Below are 21186 nucleotides of genomic sequence, written 5' to 3' on the forward strand. Positions count from 1 at the left end.
CAAGAATATACCCATTGGTAAGAATACAGGTGTATATGTGATCCTAGTTTTAGTCATAGTATGCATTTGTATTTTTTTTTTAAGTGAAAGTAATAGGTACTCGTTTCCTTAATCCAGGAAAAAAATATTAAAAATATCATTCATAATTCCAAATCACCCATAATAGTAGTTGATGGAAAATTACAACCTTGAATGGGATTGTTATTGCAAATTTTTCTCTTTATGATGAGCCATACTAAAAATCATTTGTTCAGGAAAATGTGGTTTAGGATTTAAGTTTTCTTGACTCTTAAGTTTGTATGGAAAAAGGAAAGGCAGACCTTTCTCAGGTCTTTCTGTTGGTGGGGTGTTATGTTCATTTTTTTAAAAAATTACGCCATTTAGAACATTTTGTACATTTACTAAGGTAACATCTAGAGTCTTTAATAAAATCAAAGATTTGATTGATGAAGACTAAAACTTTATTTAGGGTTTGTTGATCTAGCTATGCTTGTACTTCCAATTTTATGCTCTGCTGTCTTTGCCTGCTTTGCAAAAGGCAGTTTTATGATCACTCAGGGTGGACACCTCTGCAACCCACAGTTCAGCACCTGATGGATTACAGCAGGGTGTGCAGACCAGAGTGTCTGAGCAAAGTAACAGCACACATGTTGAGTGCACTCTGTGTGTCAGGAGCAGTGCTGTCCTGGTGACTACATGTGGGAATTGGTGACAGCCACGCAAATGGCAAGTGTGGAAATACTAATCTGACAGTTCACATTCTGTTTTCCTTTTTATTATTTGCAAAACTGTCATTGTAGTTGAACTCAAAGTTCTTTTTGTTTGCTCAATCACTAAGTGAAGTTCCTCTTACCTATTTTTTTTAAGTTTATTTATTTTGGGGGAGATATGGAGAGAGAATGTAAGCAGGGGAGGGGCAGAGAGAGGGAAAGAGAGAATCCCAAGCAGGCTGCACACTCAGCACAGAGCCTGACGTGGAGCTAGAACCCACGGATTGTGAGATCATGACCTGAGCAGAAATCAAGACTTGGGACACTCAGCCGACTAAGCCACCCAGGTGCCTCTCTTACCCATTTTTAATGAATACACAATTATATTTTTCTTTGTTTCTCATAAACATATAATCTTTCTAATAGAAGAAGGCATCCTCACTGTAGAACATTTCAAGCTTTGGAGAAGAGTAAGGAGGAAAAAGTCACCTGCATCCTGCAAACTAGTGAGGACCGTTACTAACTTCTTGATGATTTTCTGAATCTCTGATGTATATGGATATACATGTATGTGTTGTATCCTCCTTCATTGAGCATTACATTATGGACATCATGTCATTATTCGAAATACGTCTTTGGTTATTGCAATATTACCTATTTCACGGGGATGCTGTGTTTTATTTAGATGGTATTTGATAAATTCTGGATTCAAGATTGTTTGATATTACATGCTGAGAAAATAAAACTAGAATTTGAGATGTATTTAATATTCTGCTCTTTTCAGGTTCTGAAACATTATTTGCTTGAGCTATTTACCAGATATGTTCCAGAATATGAACTGTTTTTGAACTCATGAAAGTAGCATGATAATTTTATAGACAAAAGTCTGACTTTGGAGGGCGGTGTTTATTTTTGAATGATGTTGATGTTCAGATGCACAGTTGATTCATCCAGATCCCCTCTTATGTGAATAACCTTCAGAAAAAAAAGCATTCTCCGGACATGGGGGGGGGGGGGTGGTCTCAGCTTCACTAGCTTTTCTTTCTCTGTGCTGTGTTGGGATAGTAAAGTTTGTTAACAGGAGGAATATTTTAAACTGGATTAGTGTGGTTTCACGTAGTACAGTGTCATGATGGCTCCTTGGAGATTGCTGAGACTTGCTGGATTGTCATTGACTTTGTGTCTTTAGCCATGTGACCAGTGTTAGTCTGGCAGCCCTCGGTCACTGACTGGTGTGTGCCACTGGCAGATGAATGGGCTGCCCTCATGGCACCGGTCTCCCTTGTGATGGCATTGTGGCTTAGGTGCACACTGGAGAAGCAGGCTCTGGACCTGGTAGCTCTGGGTTCCTGTCTGAGTCCAGTCCCCTCCCGACTCTGTGCACTTGGGGAAGTCAGTCACACCTTTTAGAACCTTAGTTTCCTCATCATTAGATACACATTGAAATGAGCCATGAAACAAAAACCCATGATGTGGTTATGAGGCTGGAATGAGGAAAGACCGAGGGCCATGCTGGCCCTGGCAGGGCAGTGGCGGCCAGCGGTGCCTTTGCCCTTGAGTTAGTGATCTGAGTGGTTGATGCTCCCTTTTAGAAGCCCTGGTGTTGCTGCCAGTTTCCTGCTGCCGGGCCACTTACCCACCTTACCACCTTCTCCCCCACGTCAGCTAGAAGAGGGCAGAGGGGACCTGGAGTTTCTCTTTGTTTCTGTTTCACTGCGGTTTGTTGGTTTTGTTGCTAGGAGTTTATCTACCTTAATGCTTTGTTATTATTCAAGGTCAGAAGTGCTACTTATAATTTCTGTCTTCTGTATATCCCTAAAATGGTAGCCCAGGAACCTATGTTATTAACCCTCATCCTTGCTGCTGCTTCCTTAAATACTATCCTGAGGACAAGGTTAATTTTCCCTCCTTCCGCAGCTGCCCTGATGCAGTGTGTACTGTTGTTCCATTCTGAAGTGTCATCTTGGAATCTTTGTTCATTCTAGCACTCCTTTCCTTCCTCTGGTGGAACCGTGCTGGTTAGTGACCAAAGTGGGGATTCGAAAATGCACTCCTATTCTGAGTCAGGAGTGACCCAGAATTATTAATTTAGTTTATTAATTAAACTAAATTAATAGTTTAACCTGTATTATCTGTGGCGTTGTTTCCTTCTGTTTGCATCTCGGGGGTGATGTTTTAGGTTTCCCAAAATAAGGTAGAACTGTACAAGATAAATCCAGTGATGTGACAAGAGAATGTCCAACTTGCTTCATCCCATAAATACTGCACTGGAGTATGTGGTATACTGGTTTTCATTTATGCTGCTCATATTCTGAGATACCAGCATCAAATTGCTAAAATTATTGATCAGAGTAATACTCTTATCTTCTGTTTTCTTCCTGAACTTTACTTGCGTATTTGTTAAAGCATTTAATTAAATCTGCTTTGTGGTGTATTTGTGTGTAGCATAGGACTTGGAAGACAAGGCTTTTTATATTCCACTATGGCGTCTTGCAGAATGCATTTCTATACAGTTTACTCGGTAAATCTAGTGAATTTTTGGAACAGTGAACTACCAATTGCTTGTCTTCTTAGGACTTTCTACACTCAGCTTGTAAATTGTTACATAATGCCCATGTTGCCATTGTAAACATTTGAAGTGAATTGCCTACTGAGTTTGTTAATGTATTTCATTTGTGCTATAAATATTTAAATGCCCAGCAGTGAGTACATAAGATCTGCTAACAATTTCTAAGTAACTACCTGAGTACTGGGTTTTTATTTTTCTTTGTTATTATTTTTTAATGTTTATTTGTTTTTTGAGAGAGACAGAGTGCTAGCCGGCAAGGGGCAGAGAGTGAGACACAGAATCTGAAGCAGGCTCCAGGCTCTGAGCTGTCAGCACGGAGCCAGATGCGGGGCTTGAACCCACAAACTGCCAAGATCATGACCTGAGCCGAAGTTGGACGCTTAACCGACTGAGCCACTCAGGTACCCCTGAGTACTGGGTTTTTAAAAGGAAAAGCCCAAATGTAATCCAAACCGTAAAGGACAATATAATTTCTAGTTATTTTTTCATGTATATAAAGATCATGAAATCTATCCAGTACTTAATACAAAGTGTTGATTTTATGTAATAGCTTGAGTCAGCTTGCTGTTTCACATTGGGGGAAATAAAGGAGTGAATCTTGCTATGCATATGAAGTAGTTTAAAAGGAATCACCTATAGATAGTAATTTCATAGTGAACAGAGCAGGAGGGAAAGGGTTACAGCCCATCTTTGCTTGCCACCTGCACTGGCATCACGATAACAAATAACTGCAGACTTGGTGGTTTAAAACAACACAAATTTATCTTCCACAAGCCTGGAAGCCACAAGTCCCTATGGGCTGAGACGAAGGGTCAGCAGGGCTGTGCTCCCAGCTTCTAGGGCTGCATTCCTGAGCTCCTGGCCCCCTCTCTGCCTTCAAAGCCAGCAGCTGTTTCCATCATCACATTGCCTTCTGGAAGGATGCTATGATTGCGTTAGGGCCCACCTGGATTATCTAGGCTACTCTCCCCAATTTAGGATCCCTAATTTGTCACATCTGAAAGTCCTTTTTTTGCCACATAAGGCAACGTTCACAGGTTCTAGGGATTGCGTCATATATATCTTTGCGGGGGGGGGGGGGGGGGGCGGGGCGGGGCGACATTACTGAGCTGACAACACTACCTATGTCCGGATACTTGGGAGCCAGGATATTAGTGTGGCATATTTGTTACAGTTACTGAAACTGTTGATTCATTTACCTAAAATCCATACTTTACATTAGGAGTCACTGCCCGAAAAACTCCTGTACCTTAAAAATCCCTCTGTTTTTCCCTCCCTCTCCTAAACCCCCAGGTGGTTACTGGTCTTTTTATTGTTGTTTTGCTTTCTCCAGAATGCCAGATGGTTGGGATTATATCGTGTGTGGCCTTTTTAGATTGGCCTCTTTCACTTTAGCAATATGTATCTAAGGTTCCTCCTTGTTTTTCCTGGCTTGATAATTCCTATCTTTATTTTGATTGCAATAAAATTCAAATAACAAAATTAACTTTTAAAAAATGTATAATTCGGTGTCATTTAGTTCCTTCACAGTGTTGTGCACCTATCACTTCTGTCTGATCCCAAAACATTTACATCACTGTCCCCCCACCTGTGCAGCCACTGCTTCTGTCTCTGATTTCCCTGTTCTGAATATTTCCTAAAAATGGAATCCTACAATATGTGACTTTTTGTGTCTGGCTTATTTCACTTAGCATACTGTTTTAAAGATTCTACCCTGCAGTGTGTGTCGTTTCTTTCTATGGGGAATAATATTCCATTATATGGACCTACCACAATTTGTTTATCTGTTCGTTTATCATCCTATCCATTGATGAACGTTGGGGTTTTTTCTGTCTCTTGGCTATTGTGAATGGCACTGTGAACATTTCTGTACAAATTTTTATTTGAATACCTGTTTTCAGTTTGCAGGGAGAGGGTGTGTACCAAGAAGTGCAATTGCTGGGCTCATGTTTTTGAGAAACTGCCGAACGATTCTACAATAATGGGAACGTTTTACATTGTCACCAACAGGGCGGAGAAGCTCCAGTTCCTCTTACATACCTGCCAACACTTGTGTTTTTGTTTTTAATCTTTATTCAACTTTTAACCGTCACCAGTGGGCACTAACAAAATATTTTTTTCTTTTAAGTAATCTCCATGCCCAACATGGGGCTGGAACTCAAGACTCCCAAGATAAGATTCACATACTCCGCTGACTGAGCCAGCTAGGCGCCCCACAAACACTTGCTACTTTCTGTCTTTTTGATTATAGCCGTGCTGGTAGATGTGAAGTGTCTCATTGTGGGTTGGTTTGCATTTCCATGATAACTAACTTCCCAACTCCACATTTAGTGAGTTTTCTTAGCCTGAAATTGGCCGTTTGGAAATATTTACATCCCAAAGTTGGCAATCTCAGAACTGGTTGTAAATGTGTACAGTATATCCCAGCTCTGGATGCTGTTCCTGTCCTCCAGAGAGGGTTCCCCCTACCCTCTAAGTTAGGGCAGTGTGGGAGCAGATCAGCTTAATCTAACAAGGTTCTGGGTTAGCCCGAGGGCAAGTTGCGGACCGCTCTCATCTAGTCTGCTCTCATCCGCTTTCAGGCTTAGCCTCGAAGACACGCAGTGTTGACTGAGTCCCTCTTCAGTCACCCTCAGAGTCTCGGTTTTGCTTCCTCAGTATGAGGAGCCTGCCAAGCTCTTTTGCCTGCTAGAGGCTAGCTTCTTGCCCTGAGTAGCTTAAGAGTTTGGCAGCTACCTCACGGGTGAAACTGTCAGATAAGCTCACTTCCCCCTCCTGAGGATCTCAGATCCTGGAGTCTGTTGCTCAGCCAACCCAGCTCTCCCAATTCTTGTCTCTCTCGTCTTGTGATGTTTGCGTTAACTCTGTGGCTTCTCTGCTTCTCAGCCCCTTTCTCAACCTCTTGTTCCACATCCCTGCGGGGGAAGACAGTCTCAGAAGATCGGCTCCCCACCATAGTGCCTTCTACCCTGCATGTTAGCCCCTCTGGGCCTTCATGCCTTGGCAGATTTCCAGTATCTTCTGGCATGTATATGCGTGTGTGAGTGTGAGCACGTGTGCATGAGCATGTTTCTAATTGTTCTCAGCAGAATCGGTCTGCTGCAAGGTACTCCTCAGCTTCAAGCTAACGTTATTTATAAGGAAAACTAGATTTGTGAACTCCTCATATATTGATTGCCCTATAAAATTTCGAAGGAAAATATTTTCTGTTGTTGAGTGTGATTTGGAAGGGGGATGGGAAAATAGATTCAGCAGAAAGGGATTAGGTGTCACGTTTTGTTTGTTTAATTTTATTTCAAAATGTATCCTTAGGTAAATATTTTAAATGTATATGGGTTTCTCCCCCAAGTTTTTATTTAAATGCCTGTTAATTAACATACAGTGTAATATTAGTATGAGGTGTGGAATTCAGTGGTTCAACACTTTTCGTACAACGCTCAGTGCACATCACAACCCGTACCTCCTTAATCCCCGTCTCCCTTTGGTAACCATCAATTTGTTCTCTGGAGTTAAGAGTCTGTTACTTGGTTTTCCTCTCTCTTTTCCCCCCTACGTGTATTTGTTTTGTTTCTTAAATTCCACATATGAATGAAATTATATGGTATTTGTCTTTCTCTGACTTATTTCACCTAGCATAGTACCGTATAGCATATGTAACATAATTCACGTTGTAAACGGCAAGATTCCATTCTTTTTTTAATGGCTTAGTATTCCATTGTGTATATGTGTGCATATATTATAAATATATACCTCGTACTCTATATGTAATATATGCATGTATATACCACATCTGTATCCATGCATTAGTCAGTGGACATTTGGGCTTTTTCAGTAATTTGGCCATTGCTGCTAGTGCTGCTAAAAACATCCGGGTGTGTGTATCTCTTTGAATCAGTATTTTGTGTCCTTTGGGTAAATACCCAGTAATGCTCTTGCTGGGTCGTAGGTAGTTCTATTTTTAACTTTTTGAGGAACCTCCATACTGTTTCCCAGAGTGGCTGCACCAGTTTGCATTCCCACCAACAGTGTAACTTGGTTTCCCTTTCTCCTCATCCTCACCAACACCTGTTGTTTCTTGTGTTGTTAATTTTAGCCGTTCTGACAGGGGTGAGGTGGTATCTCATTGTGGGTTTGGTTTGTATTTCCCTGATGGTGAGTGATGTTGAACATCTTTTCGTGGTTCTTTTGGTCATCTATATGTTTTCTCTGGAAAAATATGTATTCATGTCTTCTGCCCATTTTTTAAATTAATTATTTGTTTTTAGGGGTGTTGAGTTTTGTAAGTTATTTGAATATTTTGGATACTAAATGACACTTTTTAAATTTTTATTTTAGTAGTCTCCATGACCAACGTGGGGTTTGAACTCATGACCCTGAGGTCAGGAGTCGCATGCTCTGCTGACTGAGCCAGCCAGGTGCCCCAACATGGAACCTTTTTTTTTTTTTTTTAATTTTTTTTTTTTAACGTTTATTTATTTTTGAGACAGAGAGAGACAGAGCATGAGGAGGGGCAGAGAGAGAGGGAGACACAGAATCCGAAACAGGCTCCAGGCTCTGAGCTGTCAGCACAGAGCCCGACGCGGGGCTCGAACTCACGGACCGTGAGATCATGACCTGAGCCGAAGTCGGATGCTTAACCGACCGAGCCACCCAGGCGCCCCAACATGGAATCTTTTTAAATGAAAATCCTGTTACTATTAGCGCCTAGCTGGCTAAATTACAAATGAGGCCATTTGTAAAATTTTAAGCAGTAGAGCTTGACGTAAACCGCTCTAGAAAAATTCTAGTTTGGGCTTCACCTACTTCACCTATGAAATGGCATCTGGCAATTCAGTGACTTGGGAAGTACCTGATAAATGTTACCATTTAGTGAATTTATGTTTTTATGAGTCATGAACACTCTTTCATTTGTTTTACATTTTATAGCTTCAGGAGAAGAACAGGCTGGAGACACTGGGGATTTTAATTATAAGTAGAGGAGAAAAATGGATTTTAAAACTTTCACGAGAGCCTCATTTTTGTGTAGGGAAGGGTGGGGAGTCTGGCTGCCCCACAGAACAGTGTGGGGGCGCTGCTTCAGGGGGGCTTGCCTGGTGCTGCTCTGGGTGTGGAGTCGGAGTCAGAGGCCGGTCCTCTGTGGACCCCAGCTCTGTGGCTGCTGACCGGCACCAACTGGATGGGGCTCAGATCCTTCACCTGCAAAGTGGTGAGGGAGTACAGTGATTGATCGGCCAGGTCCCTGCAAATAATTCCCTTAAAAATGAAAAATGAATCAGGACCAGGGGATGGGAGTAAAAGAGTGAGGGCCTGGAGGATCTGAAGGGGTGAAGGGGTGAGGGAGAGAATTTGCGAGGGACTGGAGGGGTGAGGCAGTGAGAGACTGGAGGACTGAAGAGGTGAGGGAGTGAAAGGGTGAAGGAGTGAGGGGGTGAGGGAGTGGAAGAATGGGGTTTTCTGGGGAGATACAAGCATTGGTTAAATATACAGCATATCCTCTAGTAAAAATTCATGTATCTTTATGGCCTCACCAAATATTTCAGTTCTGACATATATACAAGTTTTTAAATACAGAAATAATTTGGTCCCCATAATGGCATGCCCCTGTATGTTCCTTCTTCACCAGCGATTGGGGCAGGTGCCCTTTAGGGCCAGTAGACCACTAAAGTGTCCTTGTTTGTTGGTTAATCCACCAACACGGAGCTCTCAGGCTACTGATTTATCTCTGGGCCTCTGGGGTTACTTACTTGGTTTTGATATTATTTTGGGAAATATCTGAGTAAAATAAATGAAGTATGGTAGCACAGTATGTATTTTAGGGAATGGTATGTTTCTCTTTTGTAATAGCTATATTTGGGATACGGTTCATATACCACGCAATTCAGCCACTTAAAATGTACACTTCATTGCTTTTCAGTATAGCACAGTATTATAGAACCATCACCAGTGTCTAGTTTTAGAATGACTTTGTCCTCTCTTCAACTCCATACCCATCCCTCCACATCTCTCCCACAAGCCCTAGGCAACCACTGATCCATTTTTTTTCTGTATGGACTTGCCCGCTCTGGACAGCCCATGTAAATAGAGTCAGGTAGTGTGTGGTTTTTGCGACTTTGACGACCTGTGTTATAGAGAGGTGGTACATAGATGATAGAAAATGAGAGAGGTGATGGGTGATTGATAGATAAATGGTAGAAACCATATCCACTTCCTGGTTTTGAGGGTGCACTATAGTTGTTTAGAATACACCCATTGGGGAAACTGGGTGAAGTGCACACAGGGCCTTTTGGCGCTTTTTACAACGTCTGTAATATTCCAAAAGGAGAAATTCTTGAAGGTGATCTTAGGATCTAGTTATTGTTTCTGTATATAGTTACATATATATAGTGCATGAACAAGTGATCTAATTATCATTTCTGTATGTAGTGATGCACATATAGTGAATAAACTAGTGGGCTTTCTAGGGAGAATTGGGGAGAGTCCAGGATATGATCACGAGACGGGAAAAGGGGTGCCTGGGTGGCTCAGTCAGTTAGGCATCTGACTCCTGATTTCAGCTCAGCTCATGAGGTCACGGTTTCTGAGTTTGAGCCCTGTATCAGGCTTTGTGCTGGGCATGGAGACTGCTTAAGATTCTCTCTCTTACTCTTCCTGTTATCCTCCCTGATAACAGTGCGCATCTGTGCGCACTTTCTCTTAAAAAAAGAAAGAAAGAAAGATGTACAAAAACGTTTGTAATTTTTTCCCTGAGATTCCCTGTCATTAAGCCTCTTGTACAGAAAAGAAAGAACAATAGAGTAAGCCATGATATTTCTCCCTGGGATATCACTGTAACACCAAATTGAAGACGTGTGTGTGGGGAGGTGGTGTTGGGGTTTTTTAGGTATTTCTGTATTGCACGATCACAGTTAATGACAAACAGGCATGTATCAGGATCTTGGTTTCAAACATGTAGTAAAAATAAATTGTTATATTTAGGAAACAAACCCTAATGTTTCCAAGTGCCTGATTACTGTTCTCCATTGCATACTAATAAAGGAGTAAAGAGAGAAAATGGGTAGATTTGGGGTATGTGACTTCATTCTCATAACTCTTCAAATATACACTGTCTGTGTGAGAGAATAAAATTAAGCTCTTAGAAATATATAAACCAGTTTCTTGAAAATGAAAAATTTATAGTTAATTTTCAAACATGAAGTGACTTCTGAGTTTGTGTAGATGTTTGGTATTCCTGTCAGTTCTGTACTTAAGGGGGACTGTGACTTCACAGACTCCTATAGTTTCTTATTATTGTTGGTTTTTTTTTTCTTTTTATTTGAGAGAGAGAGAGAGAGAGAGAGAGAGAGAGAATGATCAGGGGAGGAACAGAGAGAGAGAGGGAAACACAGAATCTGAAGCAGGCTCCAGGCTCTGAGCTGTCAGCACAGAGCTGGATGCCGGGCTCAAACCCATGAACCGTGAGATCATGACCTGAGCTGAAGTCAGATGCTTAACTGACTGAGCCACCAGGTGCCCCCTTTTTTTCTTTAATAGTAGAACAAAGCTGGGTTGATTCCACTTGGTATATAGAACATGTGCAATTAATTCAGTGCTACAATTACATATCTATCTTCTGGTCCATTTCAGTCAAAACATAAGCAGATAAATTTGAATAGTAGCATTTGATGTGAATTTAAAACTAAAAGCAACCAGATTGTCTTAAATGTTTAGTGAAGGAGATGAGAAGACATGTTTCCTATTCTTGGACTCATTTTAATTTGCAAAATTGATGTAATTTATGCCAGAACCTCAAGTCTGAATCAAGATTATGACATAATTTATATGACTTTTCTTGAGCAGTTGAAGAAAGAATGTCTAAATGACTTTGGAATTTTATTGAAATATGTTTCAAGTCTTTGGAAAATATCCGTAGACCTGCATCTTCCCTGTAAGGCATTAAGTAAATCTCTTGACATTAGTATTTTGATGAAGGGATTTCTATCTAATTGTTCTCCTGGGTAGAAGGAACAAAGTGTTCCTGTTTAGATTCTACCATTGAATATTAGTCCTGGCTTAAATTTTCCTGTCATTATGTGCATGCACTGAAATGTAAAGCCTCCCTTCAGAAATAAATGGATGAATGAATAGTACACCCAACATAGCAGATATACTATATGAAATTACAGAAGGCCTCATAGTAAAACTCATTCAAAGTATTTATTCTTTTAGTGAATTAGAAATAAGAACTGGTTTTCAAATAATTGAGACAGCTTGATTATAGAAGATGTGCTGGGATAGACCTAGCTTTTTAGTTTTTATTTTAATGTTTCCTGGTCTACAAAAATAGGTAGTGGTCATTCATGTACTCTGCCATTACTTGAGCCAGAAGAGTCTCAAGACCATGGAGCTGAGGTTTGGTCCACGCTATGGGTCTCCATTGGAGTTTCAGCCGGCCTTCCTTTGGTCAGCAGACAGTTCTTATTTTGAACTGTTGGAGTTTGAGACCACAGAGGAAAGCGACAAATATACCCTGATAGATTTGTGGTGAGCATATAAAGGAGCGGTCATAGTCACCACCTGTGGTCTCAGGTAAGCCCTGAAGGAATATTAGTGCTCCTTACAGTCCCTAGTGAAATTTCTCGCTAATGCAGAAAGCACCTAGGAGAGAATTTTGCAAATGTTTCTTGGTAGAAAAAGGCCTTTAAACAGGTGGATTTTCCAGCTCAGTTACTGTATTTTAATGTCTTTGTCCTGTAGCATTCTTTTTGGTGTATCAAATCCACAGTAATTAAAGTCCACCTAAAGCTGACACAAACCACTGAGAAAACTACAACTGTGGATTTACTGCATGAATTAGTTTGACTGCCTACTTTTTAAGTGGACTAGAAATAGATAAACCGAGGTATTTTGTGCAATTTCTTTTTACCATCCAAATGAGAAATTTGACCCTACTCTTAACATTTTATTACAGGATTGACAGGTTCTGAGAGAAACATTCCCCTCTCCTGTTTTTAACCTTGAATACTTTCTTTGTAGAAGCAGCTATTAGGAGAAAGAATCCCAGTATCTCAGAAAAAAACTATTAAGATTTCTTGGCTCTAATTTTTCTGATCTGCATGCATACTGAGGCTCTGGGGAAGGTGGGAGAAGGGCAGATTAGAACTGGGGGGTTGTGAGGAAATATAGAGAGGTAGCTTTTATGATAACCCTTCTGGAAAATAGGTAAAGGAGTTTATAAAAAGATTGGAGGCACAAATTTCTGTTGGTACCAATTTACATTTGAGTCATTTTCTCACTGATAAGTTCAGCAGCCAATCTGCCAGAATGCTCAGAACTCCTCACTGATATGTTTACCAAGAAGAGGTAATAAGAACCCTGCAAGATAGATGACTTAAAGTTGAAAATATTTGAAATCCTTTCATTTGGAAGTTTCGTCCAATGTGAGTATTCAGTACTGTCTCTAATGCCTTTTTTCTCATCATAATTATATAGTATTTAGAAATTGTAGTGGTTTTCTTTTCTCCAGGTCCTCTCCACTTTATCTCAGCAGGCCATACACAGGTTATTGGCTGTGTCTGTCAGGATAGGGAAGCAGTGCATAGAGGGAATTGTAAATGTCCACTTGATCCAAGGTCAAGAGAGTGAGGACAGTTTCTGACACTCTCTCCTGCACTGGCGTCCCATACTTGTGCCTTCGTTGATAGCATTTCCAAATCCAAGTCATTCTGTACCTTGGAACCTTAGACTCCCTTTGGTTGATTTGTGTGCTAACCAGACTTTTTCTGGGTAATTTTAACTTGCTGCAAGATTCTTTCCATTTGTATTGAGTTTAAGATTAATCAGTATGCAGACAAAACAATAGTGAACATTTGAAGATTTTTAGTTAGTGTCTCCCCAGCTCATGAACTCTTTGAACGCAGGTCAAGTCTGTTTAAGTAAACCTGTGGTGTAGTACTTCCAGGCAAAGGTATGTGCTGATTGCTTTAAAAGGTTTCCTGAAAACAGAGTTTCTCTTGTGATACAACGGATAAAGTATAGGTGTCTCATGTTTTCTTAGAACCTGTGGTTCTGCTCTAGTCTTGCCCCATTTGTTCCTGGTTTTTGAGATGTTAATTTTAGATAAGAAAATAAAACTCCTGCTTAGGTTTTTTTCAATTTGTAGACGTCTATAGAACTCATTGCGTGGTGTAGGAAGGTTGGTGTTTTTGGATTGTCCCTGGGTGGTGGTTCTTGCTCCATTGTGCTGGGTGGCTGGTGAGGTAGGCCTTGCTTGGGTTTGTGCTGGTTGGGACCTCCCCCAGGTTCCAAAGGCGCACTCTGAACAGCTGTACCAGGTGGACTGAACTCCTTTACCCTTTCCCGCAAATAGTGAAAGAATTCTTTCACTGGAACCAGTCACTGCCCCAAGTAAGAATTTGGTGAGTTTTTTTATGTTGGGTGTGTTTTTGCTGTTGGTTTTTGTTTGTTTGTTGAGATAGTGCCTAAAGGACTATGCAGAGATGAGGAAGCTCAAATCCTTCTTAGGATGAGAAGAATGTGAATAAATGAGTTTGGTGAACTTAATTGGCCAGTTTACTATTTGAAGTTTAATGACATTTGGTTTCCAAAATCACTTTATTCATTTGTCTTTTTTTTTTTTTAATGTTTATTTAGAGAGAGAGAGCACTTGCACTAATTGGGGAGGGGCAGAGAGAGAGAGGGAGAGAGAGAATCATAAGCAGGCTCTGTGCAGAACCCAACACAGGCTCGATCTCACAAACTGTGAGATCTTGAAGGCTAAAATCAAGAGTCGATGCTTAAGTGAGCCACCCAGGTGCCCCCATTTATCTTTTGAATTTTACTTAAAAATATTAAGTCAGTCACGTTTCCAGTGTAATAGATATGTATCTTCATACTTTCCTAGGTATTGATTTTTATTCTAGACGTTTTTTTAATAAAGGAAGGAGTGAACAGCACATATACTTCATGTTTCAGTGTTGCTAATGCAAGTGGAATTTAAAAGGATTCCCCATACGCTGGTGTACTTTTGTGGAGTTGCAGGTACTCAGTCCTCTACGGGCATTGGATTGAGAAGTAAAGTCCCATACAAGTGCTAAGTATTAATGTTGTCTTCAAGGGGAGTGCTGTTTGAAAAAAAAAGACAGTCCTTTTATTTAACTTCAAGCATTAGCCCATATTATGTTTTTAATGTTCAAAAGTGGGGAAAATGATTTGATTAGAAAACTTCAGGTGTGCTCCAGCCAGCTGCATCCCTTATGCTTCAGCCTGTGTAACAGGGAGGACTTTCCAACCTTCAAGTCTGGGTCTCCTCCCTCTGGCCTGTTCCCCTGCTTTTGAACAAATTAGTCATCCTCTGTGAGTCTATTTCATGGTCTGTTAGATGGAGCCACTCATTGTTCTAAGTGTGGTGAGGGTTAGACATGGTGGCTGTCTGTAGAGTTCCTGGCACACAATTAATGTTCTGTCTTTGTATATTTGGTTTAATTTTTTTTTAAGCAAAGCAACTTTGGTAATATCAACATTATATTAGAATCTAAAATATGCCTTTGTTCTTTTCAAAGGTGAGATTAAAAAGATTTCTTGGGCAGTGTCAACTTTTAAATATAATCAAAACTTAAGTAATCATACAATGATTATTTCTAGTTTGTAGAGACAATATAAAAAATATGAAAACTTATTTTTTTTTAACGTGTTTTGTTTTTGTTTTTGTTTTTTTTAATTTTTGGGACAGAGAGAGACAGAGCATGAACGGGGGAGGGGCAGAGAGAGAGGGAGACACAGAATCGGAAACAGGCTCCAGGCTCCGAGCCATCAGCCCAGAGCCTGACGCGGGGCTCGAACTCACGGACCGCGAGATCGTGACCTGGCTGAAGTCGGATGCTTAACCGACTGCGCCACCCAGGCGCCCCTGAAAACTTATTTTTTAATTGGACTTATATAAAGGAGATTTAAGGGCTTTTTTGTGCTTTTTTTTTTTTTTTTTTAAGTTCAAAGGTAAGGTTTGAAACCAAATGATACATGTTCATGGGTTCCTCTGTGATTTAGGGATATGTTTTCTATTTTCTCTATATATCCCAGTTTTTATCTTCGATGTTTTTGCTACTTTAAATTCTGTTTGGTAGAACATAAGCAAATGTTTATGAATATGTATTAGAAGCAGATTTTGACTTAGTAAATAGAATTAAAATTTAGTAACAGACTTCCTTCAATTTTGATATATTTTTTTTGGCACTTTGAAATAATCCCTCATAAGTTAAAAACCTCAACGATTGAATGCCTTGGGATGACTCTACTACAAGGAGACGGCTTGACGTTCAGCGCCAGCCAGCTCACTGGTATTGAGGGCTTATTTGTGTGGCTGTTTCTCTGCCTACTGTTTCTGATAATTCCAGAATACGTTGTGGGCACTGCAAAAGTGTTTCCTCGAATGCTAATCTTCCATCATTTCTCTCCTGACCATTCCAGCGTTGACCCATTCATTGCCTGTAGAATAAAATCAACATTCCTTTGCATGGCATAGAAAATATTTCAGGCTGTTCCTGACCTGGTTTTTCAGCTTCAGCATTTACCATTCTGTCCATCTTCAAATCCAGCCAGAGTAAATTGTGTATGCCATTATTTTTGCTTAGACTAGGCTCTTCTTTGCATAGCAAACCCCAAGTAATTCTTCCAAACCCATGTCACATGCTGTGTTCTTCCCATATCTCTGGTGGACTCTTCCAGACAGCATCAGATCCTCCCCTGGCCCCCAGATCTTCTCTCACGGACTGGTGGTCACACCTTTCCACACCAGTCCACTCCACCAGCTCTGAGCTTCCCAAGGACAGTCGTATGTCTAAGTCTGTGTCGTATCCCTAGCTCAGGCCAGAGCCAGAAGTAACTGCTCAAAAACCGGCTGCTTCATTCAGCCTCTTCTTCAACAAGAACAGTCTATACATGTGCAAGTACATTAAAGACTAGCACAGGGACAGAAATGCAGTAACAAAACCAGAATTCACACCAGTCAACCTGTATTTCTGTCCTGGTGCATGATGGTGAGTAGAGAAGCTTTATTATTACATAAATGTAAATTCTGTAGGCAATTTGTGGGACTGGTGTGTGTTTGCAAGAAAGAAACAATAGCTTTATAGCATTACTCTGGCTTTAAGTGTGACAGAATGAATAGGAATTTGCTAGCACATTGGCAGACCTAATTTGAGAAATACCAGTGAACTTAGAGAAATCAAACAATGTTAGAAAAGGCACATGTTTTCATTTTGGAACTTTTTTTTTTTTTTGCAGAAGTCATTTATCCCATTTAATCAACTGCTTAGAAATGGGATTGCTGGGTCACAAGGGTAAATATACGTATATGAAATTTTATCATTACTACTTAAGTGTCGTGGCCCTTTCATGCAAATATTAAATAGAAACAGTCTTTAAGTTGCTCGCTTCTTAGTTTTAGAAATAGTGGGTCTGGTAATCGTGTTTTATTGTGAATTGCTATCATGCTTGTTGAACTTTGCTATCAGCTGTTTCAGGACTTGTACTGTATTTGACCTCTAGAGTCTAGATGAGTAGGTCACTATTAAACACAAAATTTTCTACTTCTGACTTAGTATTTCATACAGTTTTTTTTAAGTTTATTTTGAGAGAGGGCGCATGCAGACGCATGCCCAAGTTGGGGTGGGTCAGAGAGAGAGAGGGAACTTGGTCCACACACTGCAAGATCGTGACCCGAGCTGAAATCAAGAGTCAGATGCTCCCCCGACTAAGCCACCCAGGTGCCCCAGTACTTCATACAATTTAAGGCATATAATCTGAGGTTTAGGCTTTACTCTTTGATTGGAGTATGTCCTGCTGAGAATTTAGTCGACTCTGTGGATTAACTGTCTTCATAGCACTTTCAACATCCTTTAGTAATAAAGTAGTCAGGAGCAGGGGCAGACAAATCTGGTTTTTTATCCCCAGTCAGTAGCTATCCTGTATATTGGGGAAGTTAATGGTTCCTATGTGTAGATTGTTGTAAGAATGAACTCGGGTAACGTACGTTGATAGCTTAGCACAGAACCTGCCACGCACACAGCAGCACATGATACTGCCCTGGCAGTTACTTTGAGTGTGCTTGGGTTTGAGCGAAGAGTGATGGTGCCCTCACAGATTTCCCGGAAACCCAGGTGGAGGGAGATTTGTTACCTCAGCCATCCAAGGACCAGGTCTTCAACACCTGCCTTCCTTCACCTGCTCCTCTGAACCTTTTATATGAAAGGCTTTGAAGGGAGCTTGTTCTTATCGACCACCTCATTCTATGATCTTAACCTTCTTGGTTTTGCGGACTCTGAAAATCTGGTAGTGTGGCCTGCAGATTTGCATGCACTCAGCCTTGTGCATGTGGACTCCCAGACAAGGCCCTCATCTTTGAAGTGGGTGGAAAATCTAGATTAGCCGAAGCTTTCTCTGTGTGAGGCATTGTACTTAGGATACCTGTTTATGGGGTTTCAGAACTTAGCACAAATTCAGTTTTTCAAAGAAACTAAGGAATCGTAAAAAAAAAAAAGTAAGAATCACTATAAACACATTTTACCCCTGAGGAGTAGTAGGAAAGAAAACCTTTGCACTAAACTGAAGAGAAACCGTTTCTCTGAGATTTGTGGGCTTTGTAAGGGGACTCCCTACCAGTTAGCACAAAGGAACTGGCTGCCTGCCGCCTGCTCACGGAAAAAGGGTGCGGCCCATCTGGCCCAGGTGTGTCTGGCAGGACCGGACGTCGGTCTTGGTTACTGAGGAACATGGGCCGTCTGTGCATAGAGGTGCTGGTGCCAGCCTGTCACGAACCTGCCATGTTCTCGGTAGGGTGGGCGCTCCAACGTGTGTTGTGGGTGCTGGTTGTCGGCATCACAGCCTAAGACCACAACAGATAAGGGCCTTGTTTTCACAGATGGAGTTGCAGTTATTTACCGGAGATGAGGTATAAATGAACAGTTTGTGTTGTCACTTCGTAAAATTCGGGAGCAAAGAAAAGATCTGAAAACAGGTAAAAGGAATGCTTAAGTAGCAGATTAAATTCATCTTGCTGTAATGTTTTCAAAGGACACTTGACATTGGGAATATTTCTTTATGAAGCAGAGCAGCGGTTCAAGCTTCGTAGAACTGATGCCATGGACCGCCTGTGCACGCCCCTCTCATTGACATCGTAGCATCCCCCAGTCTCGCTGTCACCTGTAAGCCCGCGTGGTCCTAAGGATCGTCTTGTCGTGGATAGTTGTTATTTCTATTGAGTGTGGAATGATAAAGAATTTTAAACTAATTCCAACACTACGTTGAGGTTTTACACTTCACATAACATTTTACATGAAAGTACAGCCCAAAGAACTTACACTAATTTCAGTAATTTTCTAAGTAGAAACAGATGTCTCTGGAAAGCAAAATAGGATTTGAGGCAAGTCTTTGATCTGCTGTCTGATAAACGTGTAGGAGTTTACGGTCTCGAGTGAGGTAATTGAAACGCGGCTCCTGTGTGTGAGTCCTTAGCTCTGGTAGCCCCACGCGGTTTAGCTGGGAAACCAGGCCAAGCCTCCCTGGGAAGCGGGCGGAGGCAGTCACAGCATCCCTAGAAGAGGCAGGCCTGCGGAGGGTGTTGTTGATGGTGTCATTTACTTAGAAATATAGGAGGAGGAACACATCTACAGTGAAGTAGTTCTGGCTGTCCCCAAATAGGTGCTCGGCACGTGCTTTTCGGTCCTTTCTGTCACCAGTGTGGCTGGTTGGATTCAGTGGGGAAGGGCAGAAGGGAAGGCAACCTCACAAGAAATTGCTGCGTTGGACCACAGCTGAAGACCTGCCTGAAGGCCTGGTACTCTGGAGTGGCAGCCACCTGTTGCATTCCTGGTCTACTTTGCTATAATGTGAAGAAATGGCAGAATACAGCCTGCGGATGAGTTACACGTGTTCCCTAGTCCCAGTCTAGCAAGCCTTGCAACCCTCCCCAGCCAGCCCCAAATGTCTTAGTTCTTGGCGGAAAGTATAGTCCCTTTGGTACTACAGTTCCACTCGGGTCAGATAGGCCTCTCCAGGCAACATGTCGTCTGGATTTAAGCAACCTTTGCCAACACTTCTCTTTGCCAAATCTCTCTTCTTGAGCGTCGTCCTTTTTCTTAATTCTGGAAAGTTGCCATCCCTTCGGTTTGGTCCCAGAATGGATTCAAGCTGACTGATGTAGAAGATGTTGTTTCAGTTCCTTCTAGCCCACCATCATGGTCCAGGCACATTGAATCTGTGGTGAGAAGGAGTGGGCAGCCCCGGCCTGTGGACACAGAGGAACAGGGAGAACCTGCCATGGCCTCTCCTGTGGAACAGTGTGGCAGGGACAGTGCAGTGACCATGGCCTCCAAGCAGGACCCAGTTGCTGCTGGGCCCCATTCAGTGATGTATTCCTCAGGGCCAGGCACGACAGGTGAGGCTGGTTCTCAGAGAACCGTGTTCTTGGGAATCTTCCCCCCTGTCACTCACAACCAGAACATTCCCTGACCAGCTCCTCTCAGCCATAGCGTGGGGTACGGGGTTTGTGTTTCACTGACTGCTGCGCCTGTCTTCTTTAGGAAAGTGAACGTGGCAGTTCCAGAAATCAGAATATTTCTCTGACCACATCTCAGTCACCCTTATAAAGCTGCCTGTGACCCATTGTACATCTAAGCCAAAAATACCATTTTCAGAGTGTTAGTATGGTCTGTATGCTGTTCTTTCTTTGAGGGAGTGAGTACATAGCATTTCTCAGAGGAGAACTCCCTACCAAAACAGCTTTAGCCTTCCTTTGCAAGGGGGTTTTATTTTAATGGCAAAGAAAATACTTTTCCACCTTTTTTCTAAATAGGTTTATTTCTGTCTCTGCAAGCACTCATTCTCTCCAGTATACAGGCCCTACTCGTGGAGGACTGTAATCGGTATTCATTTGGGAGATAGTGTGAGAGGAGCCAAATGAGGAAACGCATCTGCCGGCTGGTTTGGGCCAAAAGAGGAAGGCAGGAGGGAGAGGTGGGTTCTCGAAGGCTGGGAGTCTGGATGTCTGGAGGACTGATGGCAGTGCCGGCGATGGCAGGGAGAAGCCCGTGTCTTACAGAGGAGATCGCATGGAATCGCTCCCTGATGTTCCGGACTCCAGCGCACTCTCCGTGGGGCCTCACAGATTCAAAGAAGGGACTGTAGCCTTGGTGGTCATTAGACTTTTCTGCCTCAAAGTGTTGTTGGGATGTAAAGAGCTGGAGTGTCACACATTTCAGTGTCTCCTCAGAAGCCGTTGTGCGCGCTTCAGAGCAGGGCGTTGTAAAGACGCATTACGTGAACAGTAGGCGAACAATAAGAGTGTTCAGTAGCCTGTGTGACATTTTATAAACAGTTGGGAGTCAATAAGTCATGTGTGTGTGTGTTTCTCTTAGGTTCATTTTCCAGACACTGAGAGAGCAGAATGGCTAAATAAGGTAAGAGTAGAATATACCGAATACCAGATTGTCCGTGGGATTAGAGGGTGAGGGGCCATCTTTCCCTTTTTGGGAATTTGGATGTTGACGATGTGTGAGCTCATTTGGACTTGGTTGGCTTCCGCTCCCCCCAAAATTGAGTCATAACTGATACATTCCTAAATAGTGAAAACTGTGTCTTTAACATGAAAAAATTAGTGATATATTCATAGTTGTGTATTTGGCCTGTGTCTACTTTCCTGATTAGCTAGTGCTCGAGTCTGTTTCATAATAATTACAGGCAACATTTTTGAAAATATTAAGAAAAGGGAAATAATTCTCAAGAAATTTAATAATAGATTAATAATCATTTTAAAAGTTATTTTTAAAGATCACATACTTTGAAGTAGATCTCCTTTATCCCTATATTTTATATATCCTTAGAACTATAGAGTAAAAATTAATGTAGATTAATGATTCTTTTATAGCACCAAAAGTT

At 41.6% G+C, this 21186-nt stretch overlaps 1 protein-coding gene across 5 annotated transcripts in view; it reads left to right on the forward strand.

The window, feature by feature from the left end:
- Positions 1 to 21186, forward strand: part of ESYT2 (extended synaptotagmin 2) — an 82204-nt gene that overhangs the window by 7230 nt on the left and 53788 nt on the right. For 4 of the 5 annotated variants that reach the window (XM_027051203.2, XM_027051204.2, XM_027051205.2 and 1 more), the window contains exon 2: positions 20667 to 20708. In XM_027051203.2, coding sequence (XP_026907004.1) covers positions 20667 to 20708 — 42 coding nt within the window. Of the gene's footprint in view, positions 1 to 15235; positions 20266 to 20666; positions 20709 to 21186 lie in introns of those variants that run through there. The other variant, XM_053217788.1, reaches the window with a different exon arrangement.

The sequence above is a fragment of the Acinonyx jubatus genome, chromosome A2, assembly GCF_027475565.1.
Source record: "Acinonyx jubatus isolate Ajub_Pintada_27869175 chromosome A2, VMU_Ajub_asm_v1.0, whole genome shotgun sequence".
Taxonomy (NCBI): domain Eukaryota; kingdom Metazoa; phylum Chordata; class Mammalia; order Carnivora; family Felidae; genus Acinonyx; species Acinonyx jubatus.